Source organism: Ascaphus truei, chromosome 1 (assembly GCF_040206685.1).
Source record: "Ascaphus truei isolate aAscTru1 chromosome 1, aAscTru1.hap1, whole genome shotgun sequence".
In the NCBI taxonomy this organism is placed as follows: domain Eukaryota; kingdom Metazoa; phylum Chordata; class Amphibia; order Anura; family Ascaphidae; genus Ascaphus; species Ascaphus truei.
This window is the reverse complement of record NC_134483.1, coordinates 479,899,637-479,916,764: the sequence shown is the minus strand read 5'-3', so window position 1 is coordinate 479,916,764 and position 17,128 is coordinate 479,899,637. Positions and strand designations below refer to the sequence as shown.

The 17,128-nt window shown below is 44.8% G+C and overlaps 1 protein-coding gene across 2 annotated transcripts in view; it reads right to left on the bottom strand.

Moving 5' to 3' along the window:
- ARAP2 (ArfGAP with RhoGAP domain, ankyrin repeat and PH domain 2) overlaps positions 1 to 17,128 on the bottom strand; it is a 406,381-nt gene that overhangs the window by 259,883 nt on the left and 129,370 nt on the right. For both annotated transcript variants that reach the window (XM_075568062.1, XM_075568070.1), the window contains exon 12: positions 750 to 835. In XM_075568062.1, the coding sequence (XP_075424177.1) occupies positions 750 to 835 (86 nt within the window). The remainder of the gene's footprint in view (positions 1 to 749; positions 836 to 17,128) is intronic.

Here is a 17,128-nt window from a genome sequence, read left to right as displayed (position 1 = left end):
ATGTATGGGGTAAGGCACTTTTATGTTTATCTGTGGTCGCTACTAACCATTTGATCCCTGAAATACTCCTAAGCCTTGCTAACAAGGCTACCTCTGTCCCCCTTCACATTTTCCTCCGGTTTGATGTGGGTACATATAGACATAGAGGCTCCATTTTTCAAACGGCACCTCTTACATCCGCGGGCCATTTCCAAGTGCGAACATTGCTCTAGTTACCATTCTTTTTATTTACATTGGAAACATTTTCATCCAGATCAGCAGTGTACCTTCACAGACTGCTAAGTTTTCTATATTGTAATGTCCCCATAGTATTTTTTCTGTTGCTACCCTTAAAGATTAATTTTATGTTCTTACTACCATGATTACGAACTTTCAATAGCAGACCATTCTAATCATTTATTACATCCATTATATATCAATGTTACATTATACATAGTATCTCCTTTGGTACTTGTGTGCATAGTGCAATTTAGCTATTTTTTTCTCTTTCTCTATCTCAACTAGAGATGACTGATATATTGAGATACTGGATAAATGAGTGCACACTACACCTTAACCTATTGCTGAATTGTAATTAGATTAGAATTAGCCCAGACTTCTACAAATCATTTGCCTCATTCCTTACACATTCTGTTTTTATAATTGAGAGGAAATGCAGCAATTAAATCCTATAGAAGATCAGCTTTCCTGTACATATAGGTTATTCTTATTTATCTTACATAAACTAACACAAGCTTTCATGTACATACCTCGACAAGTTCATTGCTCCAGATACTGGAATCTAGTTTCAAGCTGTGCACTTTTGAAATATTGCTTCCCAATGATCTATGTTGACCTTTTCAAAGAGAAGAAGGTACAGTTACTGTACAGTATATATCAGCATAATGTAGCAACTGGTATTATTCACTAAAAAGCATTAGATGTTACTCAATCTTCATGGTTGATATTAGCAGCAAGAGTAATTATGATGTATTGAATGATGAATTAGGGGCAGATTTTCTATAGATGTAGTGCATGACTGGCTATACTGTATTTGTGTGCAGTAGCGTTTCTCCAGTAACACAAGATCAGTTTTTATTGCTGGTTGCAAATTCGCAAATGGTTACCATTGCTAGATGAGTAGTAGTGTATGCCTCATATAATTAATATCGAAACCTGCAAAACCCAAATGTATGAGCGTTATTACCGTAATTTGAAGTTGGTTGTGTTAATGACCCCTGCATAGCGATCATATTTCTATCATACGCTTCTGTAATAACTATTATTAGGGAAGCCTATGATAGAAATAACATTAACCTATTTGATGCTTGTGGTTACCAAGGTATACTAAAGGGGTTAATATGTTTAAAAAATGCACTACCTAGCCCTGTTGCCCACTTTTGTGGCTAGGAAACGGATAAGGTAGCAAAGGGGTTAACCCATTCTGCCACCCTCTCTGGGTGGCCTAACCAACCTTCCAAGGGTAACTACCCCTTAACCCACCCCCAACAAATCTACCCACCCCCTCTAGAGTCATGTCAAAGATTCGTATTACTATCAGAGTGGTTTTGGGCATTAAGCATTAGTCTAGAGGCAGGCAGGAGTAGAGGGGGGAACTGGTTAGGCCCCTGGAGGGGGGTGGGGGAATGGCTTAATCCTTTCATTACTTTACCGGTTAGCCACTAAGGTAGGGAAGAGGAATAATTAATATATTTTAATATTGTTCATGTATTTTTTTTTTAGAATTGCTGACGATTTATTGACGATTTATAACCAATGTGGCTATCTAAGCCTTCTATTGAGAGGACCTGGTTATCCTCAGTGACAATTAATTATTTTATATGTAAAATGTATTTTTAATGTTATTGTAAATTTTTTTTTAATGCTTCATGCCCAAAACAACTATTGGCTACATTTGGTGGTGGGACAGGTTAAACCCTTTATTATCTTATTAGTTTTTAAAGCATTGCATGGCAATGCTTTACTAGCCACTTAGGGGGGAAAGGGGGTTATGTACTGTAGTTTTATGCATATATTAACCCCTTTGTAGCTCTTTGTGGTCAGCTAGACATGGAAACCCATGATTAGTTGACCTGTGGGCTACTGAGAGGTTAATATGAACTGTCATGTATTGTAATAACTATTTTATCATCTGTTTAGATTATCTTGACTATATATATATAAGTATCTTGTTTTGTCATGCCCTTGTGGAAAAATGGTCTATTAAGACATTTGTCCCTCCATTAGTTACAGTAGTGTTAGGACCTGCAGAGTGGTCATGCTGTGATGTGGCTGCAGGCGTATAGCGGTTTGGCCAAAGAGTTTAACTACAGTAAATGACCCATACTTATGAAAAGAGAAACAGATAAGTATTTAACTGTATTCTTTGTCTTTTGGATGTTGCATTAAGGCTTTTAGTTTTTTTGTTGTATACAATACATTTGGTCACACCCAATAGCACTCCTTTACACACACACACACACACACACTGGGTGTTTGGCTCAGAGCTTGCAGGGATTTTGTGTCTATGTATGTATATAATGGCCAATATATTGGACATTATATACATAGAAAATACAGGGTTAACGCCAGCCTTGACTAGGTGATACATTATTTGCAGTATTTCTGTCATTCGCCCATTCAGAAAATATTGGAACTTGATTTATGGCAGTTTTTACCTAAATATTTGATATTATGCCTGTTTCTTATCGAATCCAATGTTTTTAACGGATCCAATAAAAAGTGCTTTATTTTTGGCAGTGTAACGTTGAAGTATTGCACGATAAAAATAAGGCACTTTGTTGGTGCTAATACTGCATTTTTACAATTATCGCAGCTTGATGTATACGGCCCATAGTCTTTACAGCATGTATTTTTTTATATATGTCATTTTTAATTTGCTTCTTAAAATATATACAATACTATACAGCTCTCCCAACAGTCATCTTGAAGTAGTGTGTCCGATAAAAAATAAGTCTGTAAGAGCATACAGTGTAGTCCAAAGTAATATGGTAGTGTACTGTACAGTATATTCCAAACAGACATTTACAACTAAGACATACAGTAACCAAGGGGGATAAGTTTAAATATGGTGTCATTTGTTGCAAAATACAGACCAGGCATTATCAACCATCAATTTGTGCCAAAGACATGCAGTATGTATAACGGTTGTTAATCTTGTTTCTCACACATACATATTTTAGAAGCAGAGTTTAATACCACCTCCAGATACATGTGGAGAAGACCATCCATTTGGGTGATATGTTATTGTACCAACCCCCTAGATAAGATCCAAAATTAGGAATTAAAACTATAATTCCAGAGACACTTAATGAAGGGTATTAAAAGGGATGGTTTTCCAAACAATAATTATCTTATACACTGGCGACACACTTTATTCGAGCTCGGCTAGTCCCACGAATTCGGGTATACCCGGGTGTATTGAGGTTTGTGACTGTTTTCTGCCCGAGTGCATTGCGTTATTTTCCAGGCAGGGATTGAAGCATTTTATTCCCGCTGGCTGCAATACTGCACAGTATATATATATATATACTGCATTACAATTCATGAATTTATGCCATCTGGTAGACACGCGAAGCATTGCAGCCTATTAAATCCTAATCATTATCATTTAACAGATCAGCCGCCCGTCAGCCAGGCATGAACCCAGGCTGGGAAGGCAAACGCAACGGGGCTTGTCAGAGGTGAGGAGCGGCGCATTCCAGGTATCTGCCAGGTACATACTGGGTATTTGCTCGAATAAAGTGTGTCGTGCAGTATACTGTAACAGTACCTTTTCCCATAATCTCTTTGTTTTACACTATATTTAAGGTTCATGAGCTTAAATTTCGACCACCAGGTTGCCACATCATTTTATGGAATGTTTCCATACTAGATCCTAAACCCAAATATATCTATCATTTTGTATTGTACAGTATCTTAAGAATCATAAGTTAGAGATTCAAATCACTTGATTGACCTATAAAAAAAATTGGCATCTTAGGTGTACATTTTCTATTTTTTCTACAAAATATTTTTGATAAGATATTAACCTTTATACGGTATATTCAGAGTTGTTGATTATATTGTTGTAATGTCACTTTCTTTTACATGTATATAACTTTGTGATTGTTTGTTTTTATGACTGTGATCCTATTACAATGAGTATCAGATCCAATACACTTTTTTGAACATCCTTCTTGGTGTCTTGGTATTTCTTTTTTTACTTTATATTGCTCATTTTCTTTGTATGTAGGTATGTATGTCTTTATTTATATAGCACCATTAATGTACATAGCGCTTTGAGTGATTATATACTTATGATAGATTTGAGAGATAATATCTTTATGAGCAATTGTCATTTTATATATGTTCCTATTTGATTCTTTATTTTTTTCCCCATATATTACCAGTTGGGAACCCAGTAATGTTATAATTTATTTATTGAATTCATTGATTTTCTCTCACATACAGTATTCATCACATTACTGTATGTCATTTAAAGAAATAACTGTTTTATGCAACAAAAAGGCTGACACCCTGATTTATTCTCAGGCAGATGTAGATAGATTGTTGGCCACATTTTATACACCTGAGATTTTTTCTGTGACTACTGATGTTAGGGAAACACTATCCAAGAGGTTTCAATATCTCTGTAAAAAAATAAGTCAATTATTCACTGCATACATTGTAGTTCTACCCTTGTATAAATATCTTAGGACTACATGGATCCCTAGAGGACATACTTGAAAATGAGAGGTAACTCTCAATGTCTGTACTTCCTGGTAAAACATTTTATAAATAAAATAAATTAATAAATAGAGGATTGAGGATTTCCCTGTGACACATCTTTTGTAGGAAAAACTCAACTGCTGTATATACATGATTGGGAATGTATCCTTAATAAGTATAGTTTAGATTTGATAACATACAGTAAATTATTGAGAATTTACAATTATACATTTCTAAGATCAAAGAGGATATTGGGATTTGCAAATCAAAATCACAAGGTGTCTTTGATAGAAGTTACAGAAAATTAGAAGAAAAGAAAATTCTAAAGGAAGTAATCATAATAAACAATTACTGCAGAAATCCATTTAACAAACTTTGGAAGCTCTGGGACCATTTGGATTAAACAAAGAATGTAAACTGAGTGGTTCTCTGTAATCCTATTGCAATGTGCTGTTCATTTATAGGAATTATTTTGTTATGTAATATGTGGTTTGAGATACTTCTATGAACAAGCAAGTACTCTATTACCTTTCACTGAATTTGAATGATTCAAACATTGCTAACTGACAATAACGTTTATTCAAAGATGTACAGTATATAACAGATGCTTCCATGTGACAAAACAGGAGCCATGTTTTGTTGAAACTTGAAAATGGCTCACATGGTTCTGAAACTGGGCATCTATTTTCCATGTATTTTATACATTTGTTTTTATGAGAAATGGATACCAGGTCTCCTAAACTCCTTCTTTCATTCATCACCACTAAATGCACCTGAACAGAACATGGAAATGGATGGCATTCCCCATGTGTATTGGAGGTTTATTATGAGTACCTGAATCTACTCTTAATATAGATGCATTTTTCTTAATATATGTTATATAGCCTTCCTCAAGAGCACTGAAAAAGATCTACTATAATAACTGCCTAAATTATTATTGTGACAAATGTTGATATATCTCTCCCTATCACCACTTCCCAAAATGCTAACTGGTGCTAGTGGAGCACAATTGGAAAACATAACCTTCATACAGTGACACAGTGATGCAGAGTCAAAATCATTCAATATGCACCTGTTTTTGGAGCATTGCTCCTGTTTGTGACACTTGTTAAAAACTATTGAAAATATGTATCAATGTATTTTATTTCTTTGAGTAATCACTGCAGAGAATGGGTTGCTGTAAAACAAATGTAGTCCTTTTCCCCACTGTCTAAGGGAACTACGCATTCTGCTGATTACCTGTGTGGCTTACAGGAGGCCTAAGCCTCTGCCGCTGGGAGCCTGGGGTTGTCTTGTCTCTCGGTTTACACCTCCTCCACCTGGGAGGCATCCTAGTGCAGCAGTATAACCCCTGACAGGAACTAATATGGTCAGTAATGTCACACACAGAGTATATAACAGGGGTATTTACTGAACACATACAATACAACACAATATAATACAGTACCACAGTACAACACAATAATAACCCTGGGGGTCTATAACCCCAACGTACTTAGGGTGAGGGGGCATCAATATCCCTGATATCCATCCCCAATGTCAATCCCACCCAAGTGTAGGGATTAGCGTTACCCCTGTGTTCCATTGGTGCATGTGTATGATACCTCCCTGGTCACGCCAGTACCCAGGTGTCCCTGTCAGGCAATGGATCAGTCAGGTACCATGACGTGGGATCTGTAATTCACTCCTCTTGCCTTATCCGGTTCACCATGTGGGGTGAACTCCAACTGGAGGGTCTCACTGTTAGAGTCTCTGATACATAGGCCGGGGTCTAATCCCAGACCACAGGCCAAGCACACCGCATGGTGTCCATCATCGCTGTACTGACACTCTACCAGCTACTGGGTGAAGTGTCCCTATCTATGGGCCTTCCCTGCAGCAGCCACAACCTGTGGGGAATCGGGGCCTAGCTGGGACCTAAGGGGAGATCTGTCCTAGTCCAGTGGAGCACTGCTCCCTGGACACTACCTTCTTTTCCTGCGTCCAAGCACGGACTAAAACGTGGTACCAAGCGTGCCAAATGTAACCCTTAGACTTCCATGCATCTAGCAGCCCTATTGGCTGTCGGGCCCACGTAGTACACAGCCCCTGGGGCTGCTGGGTCTTATAGTCCTTTGCGGAGCCTGCTCAATGGCCACCGCACTATACTCTGCACTGCGCATGTGCAGCCAACCAAGATGGCGTCACAAGCATATCGGCGGCGCCGCCGCAGATCTCCGGCGACCCTCTCGGCACACAGCTCTCACTGGAAGGCTCCCTGCACCTATGCCGGGTCCGCCTGCTGCTCCAGCGACACCTGTGCGCCTCTGCAGCCATCCCCTTCCCCGAGGACCAGGAGGTAAAAGAGGTACCTGGCTACACAAAGTTAAAAACAGAACTATTGGACTTCCGGTGACGTCACAGAGCATGGTCGGGTTGTAGAGGAGCTCCTGAACACCCTCGCTGATAACTCGCCAAATATAGCACCCATCGCCACCAAAATTTGCCCAAAAAACTCCCAAAACACTAAAGAACAGGGGACTATGCCATCAAAAGGAATGGCAACGCAGAACCAAGCGGTCACCAAGTACTTTACCCCTGCAATGCGACTGCCGGAGCCGAACTGCGACTCGCAAGATGGCGCCGAGGAGGCCATGCAGACCTCAAACGCGGAGCAGGACACAGACACAGCTCACCGCGAACTGCCAGAATTTGGCCTTAACAAGCAGTACTTTGACGTACTATTCCTCCAGATGAGGAGAGGAGTCCAGGAAGATGTTAATGCAGCGTTAGAAAACCTGAGATCTGATATCAACGGCCTCACGAAGCGCACAGATAAAATAGAATACAAAATAAGAGACATAATAGGGTCACAAAACAGCACAGAGGAAGAAGTGATAAGATTGGGCCGAGTCATAGAGGAACTTAAAGACACCCTCGAGGACCAAGAAAACAGGGATAGAAGACAAAACCTACGACTAAGAAATATCCCTGAGGAAATCACCCCTGAGATCCTCCAGCCCTACCTCCACAAGCTGTTCCGGTCCCTGGTGCCTGACCTGACGGAGCACGATATCCAAATAGACAGGGCCCATCGGGCGCTTGGCCCCAAATCCACAGACCAAAATCGTCGCAGAGACGTGATAATGAAATTCCATATGTACTATGCTAAAGAACGCATTATGTCTGCGAGCAGGAAAGCAGGAGACCTTCACATAGACAAATATAAAATACAGATCTTCAGCGACCTATCAAGGGTCACTGTGACCAGACGGAAGGAGATGAAGCCCCTTATAAACATACTGAAAGAACGAAGCATTACTTCCCCTTCAAATTGATCGTCCTAAGAAATGGCCGCCATCACACCATCTCCAGGCCAGAGGACTCTCCCTCCTTCCTCAAAGCTCTAGGGCTAACTCCACCACAGGACAGCAGAGACACCTCTAAGGCTGCAGCGCGCCAAGATGAGGCGGAAGTACCGCGAGCCTCCGAGTGCATAGCAAACCAAAAGGCCCCTAGCGCTCCAGATCAAGACCAGAGCCTACAGACACGCTAATACCCGACGGAGATCATACCCGCCCTCTGGGCCCTCACCCGCGGACCATGAGGAGGAGAAGAAATCGACACGGCCGAGCATCTCATCACGACGCCGACTGACATACAGCCGCCACCCCCCAACCTAAGAAGGATGACTACAATACCTGCAGCATATCGTCCGACTTTTTCCCTCCTCGCCGCAGAAAACAACGCCGGTCAAATGGATGCATGACCAGCAGAAAACATTAACTCCCACCTACCCCACCTCCCCGGTGTCCCATCATCTCCTCCATATCCTCCCCTTACTCTCCCCTCACCCTCACCCCACCCCATCCATACCTTCCCGCCCCCAGAGCATACACCCACCGCGCCACCCTCCCACCCACCTATCCCCCCTGCATCCCGACACCTTCCTGACACCTACCCCCCCGTCCTCCCCCGAACTATCGCAGAGAAATACCTGGTTCCTGTTCGAAGAAGTTTCCTGGCCAATGCCCCCCCCCCCCCCCCGGGCCCAGCTCCGCTCTCACAGCTTCCTCCGGTGGATTCGGAGGCCGACCTGGTGACAAGGGGCAGCTGGCGGAACATAACCACTTCGCCGCCCTCTCAGAGACGCCCCCTCGCAGAGCCGCGACGATCGTTCAAGAGCGGAGACAAAGGGGCCGCATGTCGTTGGGCGGCTTCCACGGCAGCTGCCAGAGGAGGCCCCCACCACCTCATCCGGAACCCACCAGGTGCCCCCCCTGGCCCGCTTCCCAGAAGACCGGGAGAATAAGGTCGTATAAACCCCCCCGCGCACTCACAGGTCATCCCCCCCCCTCCCACCAAGGACCACTAGGGCCCTCCCCCCCCCCAATAACCCCCACTCGGCATACACCCGCAGAGCTAGCAAGATCACGCACCCCCCTCACAACACCCCCCCTGGCCACCCCACCCCCCTATTTCCCCCCCGACCACACTCCCATAGCCTCCCCCAGGTCAGTAGAATGCAAAAGCGACACAATCAGGGATTCACAAACCAGCAAAGAATCCAGATTAGGCCATAATCACACTCAGGCCTCCCCGCTATGCTACATCCCATCCCCCCCTCCCCTCTATCCCCACTCGGGGTTCAAAGATAAGTAAGCAGCGACCAGGACTTTAACTTAAAGAAATGTTTGGACAATCTTAGGATGCTACGATGTGTAATAATAAGGGGGCACAAATCACATTTCGATAACAACTGTTTCTCCAGCATATATGTCTGTAAAATGCCTTGTCATGCTCGCACACCCCCAAAACCTGCCCCCCCTCTCTTCCCCCCTTTCCCTCTCCCCCCTCCCCTCCGCACCTCCCTCCCCCTCCAACCCCTCCCCACTCCCCCACTCCACCCCCTCCCCACTCCGCCCCCTTCCCCTCTCCCCACCCGGTGTCCTAAGACCCAAGGGCAGCGTACAGGTCTCTAGTTAAAAGAGCTGAAGAGACAGCCTTGTAATGCAAAGGATTGTAATGATAATGAATGCAAACTACATTTCAGCAACAAATGTCATCATTGTATAAACGTCTCTATAATGCTTTGAAATACCCACACACCCCACCCCACTTCCTCCCTCCCTCCTCACCCCCCCTCCCTCCCACCCCACCACCTCCTGCCCTTCCCCCCCCTCGCCACCCCCTCCCCATCGCCCCCTCCCTATCCCCTCCCCCCCCCTTATTCCCTTCATCCCCTTCCCCCCTCCCTTCCCCCCTGACTCCCCATTCCCTCCCCTCTTCCCACCTCCCCACCCGGTGCCCTAAGACTCAAGAGCAGTAATGCAAAAGATTGTAATGATAATGAATGCAAACCATGTTCCAGCAACAAATGTCAATACTGTACAAATGTCTCTATAACTCTATGTAATACCCACACACCCTATTCTAGTTCACTCCTCCCCCTTCACCCCCTCCTCCTCCACCCCCCCCTTCCCCACCCAGTAGCCCAAGATACATGGGCACTGCGTAGGTTGCTAGATAAAAGTCATGAATAAAAAGCCATACAATGCAAAGGATTCTAATGATAATGAGTGCAAACCATACTACGACAACAATTGTCTTCAATGTATAAATGTCTCGGTATTGCTTTGATACACCTACGCACACCCTAAACCACCTCGCCCCCCATCCCCTCCTCCCCCTCCACCATCCCCCCCTTCCCCTTCCTCCCCCTTCCCCCCTCCACCCTCCCCCTCCCCACCCATCCCTCCCCCACCACCCACACCGGGAACAGCCCCCAGGCCCAACCCTACACCCAGTACCGCAAAAGACTCCCCAAGAATTCCAATCCAACCCCACCGAGCTCTGCTCACATGCAAGCGGTGCTCATTTCAAACACTAGTGAGGGTGTTCGACCCTCTGTCCGAGCCCGATCCATGTTCTGTGCCCCGGAAATTTCTCCAGGGGTGTTTAACCCCTCCACCATCCTCGACCCAATGAGAGAGGTTCCCACTTTAGGACCTGTCGAAGGCCCGCTATCCCCCTCCTTCCCTCATGTGTCAACCCCTCACCCACATCCCCCCTGCGGAAGGAACGGTTCGTCACTTGCCTCGTAGCCCATTTGAACCTCCCCAGCCCCTAAGACCCAGGGTTCAGAATCCCACATACTGCGCCCCTCCCTCCCGGGCTTCCTCGGAGGTCCCAGGTCCCCCAGCTCTTGTCATGGGAAATCCAAGAGCCCCGGAGCTGTCAGCTCCTGGAAAACTCTTGGATCACAAATGTCTGCTATAAAATTAATCTCGCTCAACGTAAAGGGCCTCAACTCAGTTAGGAAAAGAAAACTGGCACTCCTAGAGTTTAGAAAATCAAAAGGAGACTTCATCTTTCTTCAAGAAACACACCTTCACTCCCCTACACCTCCAAACACATTTAAAAGTATATTTCCCCATGCATATTTTGCATCCTCCCCAAGCAAAAAGAGAGGGGTCGCTGTCCTGATAAGGAACAACGTCCCCTTTATCCTAACCAAAGCCAATGCTGACCCAGATGGGCATTTTCTGCTTATTCAAGGCTCCCTAGTGGGCTCCCCCATTACACTGCTCAACATATACGCCCCAAAAGATAATCAAACCTCGTTCCTACAGAACATACTTGACTCCTTGGACCAACAAGCTCTCTCCTCCAAATCATTGGAGGGGACTTCAAAATGGTAGCTTCCCACACACAGGATAAATCAGCAAATCCAGGAGGCCCACCCCCAACACGTCTACCCACCAGCCACCATACCCAAGGCCAAAAGAAGGCCAAAAAATTCAGGGACATAATGGTAGTGTTTTCCCTTATAGACATTTGGAGGGCTCAGCACCAGGGTAAGAGGGATTATATCTTCTTCTCCACCCCTCATCAGTCCTACTCGGGGATCGACTACTTTCTAGGCACCAACAACATCTTCCAGGCCTCCTCCCACTCAAACATAGGCCCAATCACTTGGTCCGACCATGTCCCCATTGAACTCACTCTCACCATACCCTTCAAAAAGAATAATCCATATAGATGGAAGTTAAATGACTCACTACTCCACTGCCCAGAAACAGAGCTATTAATTAAAGAAAAACTCTCTACTTTTTTCCAAATTAATAATGGCTCAGTGTCAGCCCCGGCAATGCTCTGGGAGGCGCATAAAGCCTCCATCAGGGGAGACCTAATCTCAGTGGCGGCTTACAAAAAGAAACAGAAGCTTAAATTCCAGAAAGAACTAACAGACAAAATTGTTCAACTCGAACAACAGCACAAAATCACAGCCTCCAAAAAAATATTTAAACAATTAAACCTAGCCAGGGCAACCCTCAAACACACACAACTTGAAGAGGTGGAGCGTGCACTGAGATGGATTAGACAGAAGTTTTTTGACAAGGGCAATAAGGCGGATAAGCTCCTAGCTACAAAATTTAGAGGAACCCGAGTCAAATCCCAAATCTCAAAAATCCGCACTTAAAACGGACAAATCTCCTATTTAGAGAAGGAGATAGCACAGGAATTTGCCGAGTTTTATTCCAACCTCTACAATTTACACCACCCGGGCCAAGACCCAGTATCCTTGGAAACAATCGCGAACTACTGCTGCGGCCGAGTTTATTCGAGCATTTGCCCGTTCTCGGCCGCAGCAGTAACCTGGCGTGCGCCGGAGGGTGCCGGGCGCGCGCCGAAGCCTCGGAGGAGAGGCCCGCCGATCGGGGCTTCCCCCTCTCCTTACCGGGTCCGCCGGGTCCCCCGGAACGTCCCGGCGCCGTCAGCACATCCACGCGACACCAGGGCTCCCTCGGGGAGCCCTGGGCACGCGTACAGGCGGCACAGGCACCCGATGATGTGTGACCGCGCATCGGTGATGCGCGGCACGCTGAGGGAGTGCGGCTCGCAAGCCGGGACATTTCCCGGCTTGCGGAATGAGCCGCACTCGAATAAAGTGTGCCGCCTGTGTATCTAGAGCAGTGTAACCTACCATCCCTCACGGACGAGGAACTAGACAACCTAAATAAAGAAATCTCCCAGGAGGAACTGTCTGGAGCAATAGGATCACTAAAAGTAGGTAAAGCTCCCGGCACAGACGGCTTTTCCAATGCTTACTATAAAACATTCTTGCCGACTCTGTCCCCCTACCTCCTAGAAATGTTCAACTCCTTTCTGCAGGGAGAGTCGATCCCCGCCACAATTACAGCAGCAAACCTAGCGATTATTCATAAAGAAGGCAGGGACCCCCTCCTCTGCGGCAATTACAGACCAATATCCCTACTAAACACCGACCTCAAACTCTACAGCAAAATCTTGGCAAACAGGCTCAATCCAATTCTCCCGAGACTCATTCATATACTGTAGACCAAGTAGGTTTTGTGTCAGGCAGACAGGCATCTGACAACACCCGCAAAATTGTGGATATAATAGACCATGTGCACCTCACAGGAACCAAGGCGATGATTCTTAGCCTCGACGCAGAGAAAGCGTTCGACAGAATCAAATGGTCCTTCTTAAACCAAACAATGCTGAAATTTGGGTTCAGCGGTCCCTTCCTGCAGGGGGTCAGAGCCCTATACCAAAACCTGACAGCACATGTCAAAATCTCGGGCGGATATTCTGACCCAATCAAGATAAGAAAAGGGACCAGACAGGGTTTCCCCCTCTCTCCTCTCTTATTCGCCCTCACAATTGAACCACTTGCGGCTACAGTAAGAGAGGATAAGAGCATTAAGGGCATTCGAATAGGCAATAACGGAATACAACATTTCTCTATTCGCGGATGACGTGATACTGACCCTCGCGGACCCCCACGTCTCCCTCCCCAATCTCCAAAGGTTCCTCCACCAATTTGGCAGGGTCTCTGATTATAAAGTCAATATGAACAAATCAGAGGCACTCAACGTATCCCTTCCAACTCAAGAATGGCAGCTCCTTCAAACTAACTTTAAATATCGATGGAGCAACACACACATTAAGTATCTAGGAGTAAGAATATCTAACTCATACAGTTCCCTATACCAATACAACTCCCCCCCCCTATTCGACCAAATTAAAAAAGACCTGGAGACATGGAAAAAGTTCCAAATCTCCTGGTTCGGAAGAATTGTCTCAATTAAGATGAACATCCTTCCGAGACTTCTCTACTTTTTTCAAACACTCCCTATCTCCGTTCCCATCGCAGCTCTAAAAAATATTCAGGCCTTAATGTCCAAATTTATCTGGAACGATAAACGCCCAAGAGTACCCAGATCAGTAATGTTGTCCCCTAAAACAAGAGGGGGGGTGGGGGTCCCCGACGTGATCAGATATTATTCAGCAGCCCAGCTGAAACAGGCTGTGTGTGGAACTACGACCCAGCCACTACATGTTGGCTGGCAATCGAAACCCACCATGCCGAGCCGGCCACCCTCCAGGTCCACCTCTGGTCCCCAGCAGGAAGGGAGGGGGGACCACGGAGACTCGCTCTGGGGGCAATGAGGTGCACATGGGAAGTATGGCTCAAAAACAAAGGGAAGTATAGCCTGTTAGCTACCCCATCTCAACTTACATCTATATTTGGAAACACGCACTTCCCTCCCGGGTGCTCCAAAAAACAATTTGACCAAGGTCTAGGTATAAGCCTGGTTGCTGATCTGCTGAAGAGCGAGGGGTTACTATCCATCCAGGAACTACGAGATAAATATCACTACCAAGGCCTCCAACTATTCAAGTTCCGGCAAATTAGACACTTCCTCCTCTCCCTAGCCCCGAACGCCAAATTGACCAGATTCGAATTCCTGTGTCGCAAAGGCTCCTATCAGAAGGGACTGATATCAGAGATCTATAGGGGGATGGAGTCGGTAATGGTGCCCCCAATCCACCAGTATATGCAGAAGTGGTCTGAGGACCTTAACGTCCAGATAGACATGGACGAGTGGGAGGACATCTGGGAGCTGGCTACAAAGACATCAATTTGCACAGTGACAAAAGAGAACATATATAAAATACTTTTTCAGTGGTACCTGACTCCGGCTAGACTGAGCCAGATCTTCCCCGGCACCCCCTATCTGTGCTGGAGGGGATGTGGTCGAAAGCGGGACATGGCCCACATTTAGTGGTCATGTCCGGAGATCCAGAGATACTGGACCAAGATTCAGGTGATCATACAACAGACCACGGGGCTCCTCCTCCCTCTGGACCCCCTGACCTTTGTGCTGAGCAAACCAATAGACAACCTAGACCCACCCATGAGTAGACTAATAGCAGCTATACTAACCGCAGCGAGATGCTCAATTGCAGTGGCTTGGAAAAACACCAAAGTCCCTGCAAGAAACACGGTGCTGAGAAGAATAGATGAAGTGATGTCCATGGACAAACTAACGGCAATGTTACATAAGAAAATGCCACAGTTCCATAACACCTGGGGCCCCTGGAGTGGCCCGACGGGAATAGATCTGCTGTAGCCCGCCCTCCCCCCCAAAAAAAGGCCCGAAACTCCGACCGCTCCCCCCCCTCCCCAGTATGTCTTTCCCCCCCCCCCCCATCCTTCCCCCACTTCATCTCCACCCACTCAGGAAAACACACCCTCATTGAGACTACAACATGCTTTATTTAGTCAAGAACCATGTCATGTGCCTATGACACTGTTGTATTCATGCAAAATGTTTGTTGTTCTCAAATAAAAAAATTGTTATAAAAAAAAACAGAATTATTAACAATATTAAGTTATTTTAGTTTTACAAGATTAATATGTGAACCCCTTCAAAATATTGTTATTATCATTTTAATTATTTGGTAGATAGAGTCATTCAAATTGCATTAATATAGTAAAATACCTATGAAATGTGTATTGTACATGAAATGGCAAGTAGTTTGGCCCACACCACTGCATACATGCATTTCTAATGATATAGGGTTATGCCTATTCATGGAAAAGTACTGTATGTTTTATAATTAACATTTGCTAAGTGAAGGTGAAAAAACGGCGCTAACTCTATTAGTGTTTCACTAAAAACTATACAGTGAGTGATTTTAACAAAATCAATTGATTTTACAATAATGAAGACGTGCTCAAATAACGTGCAAATAATAATATTTAAAAGGTTCAAACCCCCTGCTCAAACCCAGCTGGTAGGGACTGGTTTCGCTAGTCCCACAAATCATCACTTTCGTTGTATTCCAGGGGGAGCATGGAGGGAAATAGCTCAGCAACCAAGTGTATGTGAAGAAAAATGATACCATAGTGCAGACCAATACAATGATAAAACTAAACTTTATAAATTTAAAAATGAACACTGAAGGGGAGTCCAACAGCCCACGGGAGGATACAGCCGGGGTTACACAGTCCACCACCGGAGACACAGAGTCGCAGAGAGAGGCTGATTACATCAGGTCCCATCGGAAGAGGCGGGTGAGCCTGAAGTTAACACACTCTTCTCTCCCTGATCACTAAGATTGTGAACAATGCATAATATATTCATTTTTATTGTGTGTTCATTTTTAAATTTATAAAGTTTAGTTTTATCATTGTATTGGTTTGCACTATGGTATCATTTTTCTTCACATACACTTGGTTGCTGAGCTGACAATTGGAGACCGCTTCATAGAGTGGAGAACAACATCCTTAGCAGAGACCATTGTGTGTCTAAATCGCTTGAATACAACTTACATCTTGTAAGTAGGCACAACATACGAGCCAAGACAAGACATTTAATTTTACACTATCTAAAAACTGTCTACACTTAGATTGTTTTTTGTCTTTTCTGTTCTATTTCCCTCCATGCTCCCCCTGGAATACAACGAAAGTTATAATTAACATTTCACAGTACAGACAGTAGGACTAAAAGTACTTCCATTTGTGTGCCCCATATTGGTAATTGTTGTCCTATGCAAAGAATGAGCTAATGTAAAAATACATTTTCAAACCAATATGCAGTACAACTTGGCTTTCTGTAACAATATTCTGTACTATTCTGTACTATTTATTAATGAAAAAGCACTGAAAACCCTGTGTGAAAAACTAACACAATTATTTTTTGTGGATACTGCACCGACACACTTTATTCGAGCAAATGCCCAGTATGTACCTGGCAGATACCTGGAATGCGCCGCTCCTCACCTCTGACAAGCCCCGTTGCGTTTGCCTTCCCAGCCTGGGTTCATGCCTGGCTGATGGGCGGCTGATCTGTTAAATGATAATGATTAGGATTTAATAGGCTGCAATGCTTCGCGTGTCTACCAGATGGCATAAATTCATGAATTGTAATGCAGTATATATATATATACTGTGCAGTATTGCAGCCAGCGGGAATAAAATGCTTTAATCCCTGCCTGGAATATAACCCAATGCACTCGGGCAGAAAACAGTCACAAACCTCAATACACCCGGGTACACCCGAATTCGTGGGACTAGCCGAGCTCGAATAAAGTGTGTCGCCAGTGTAATATTGCTGCCTCCACT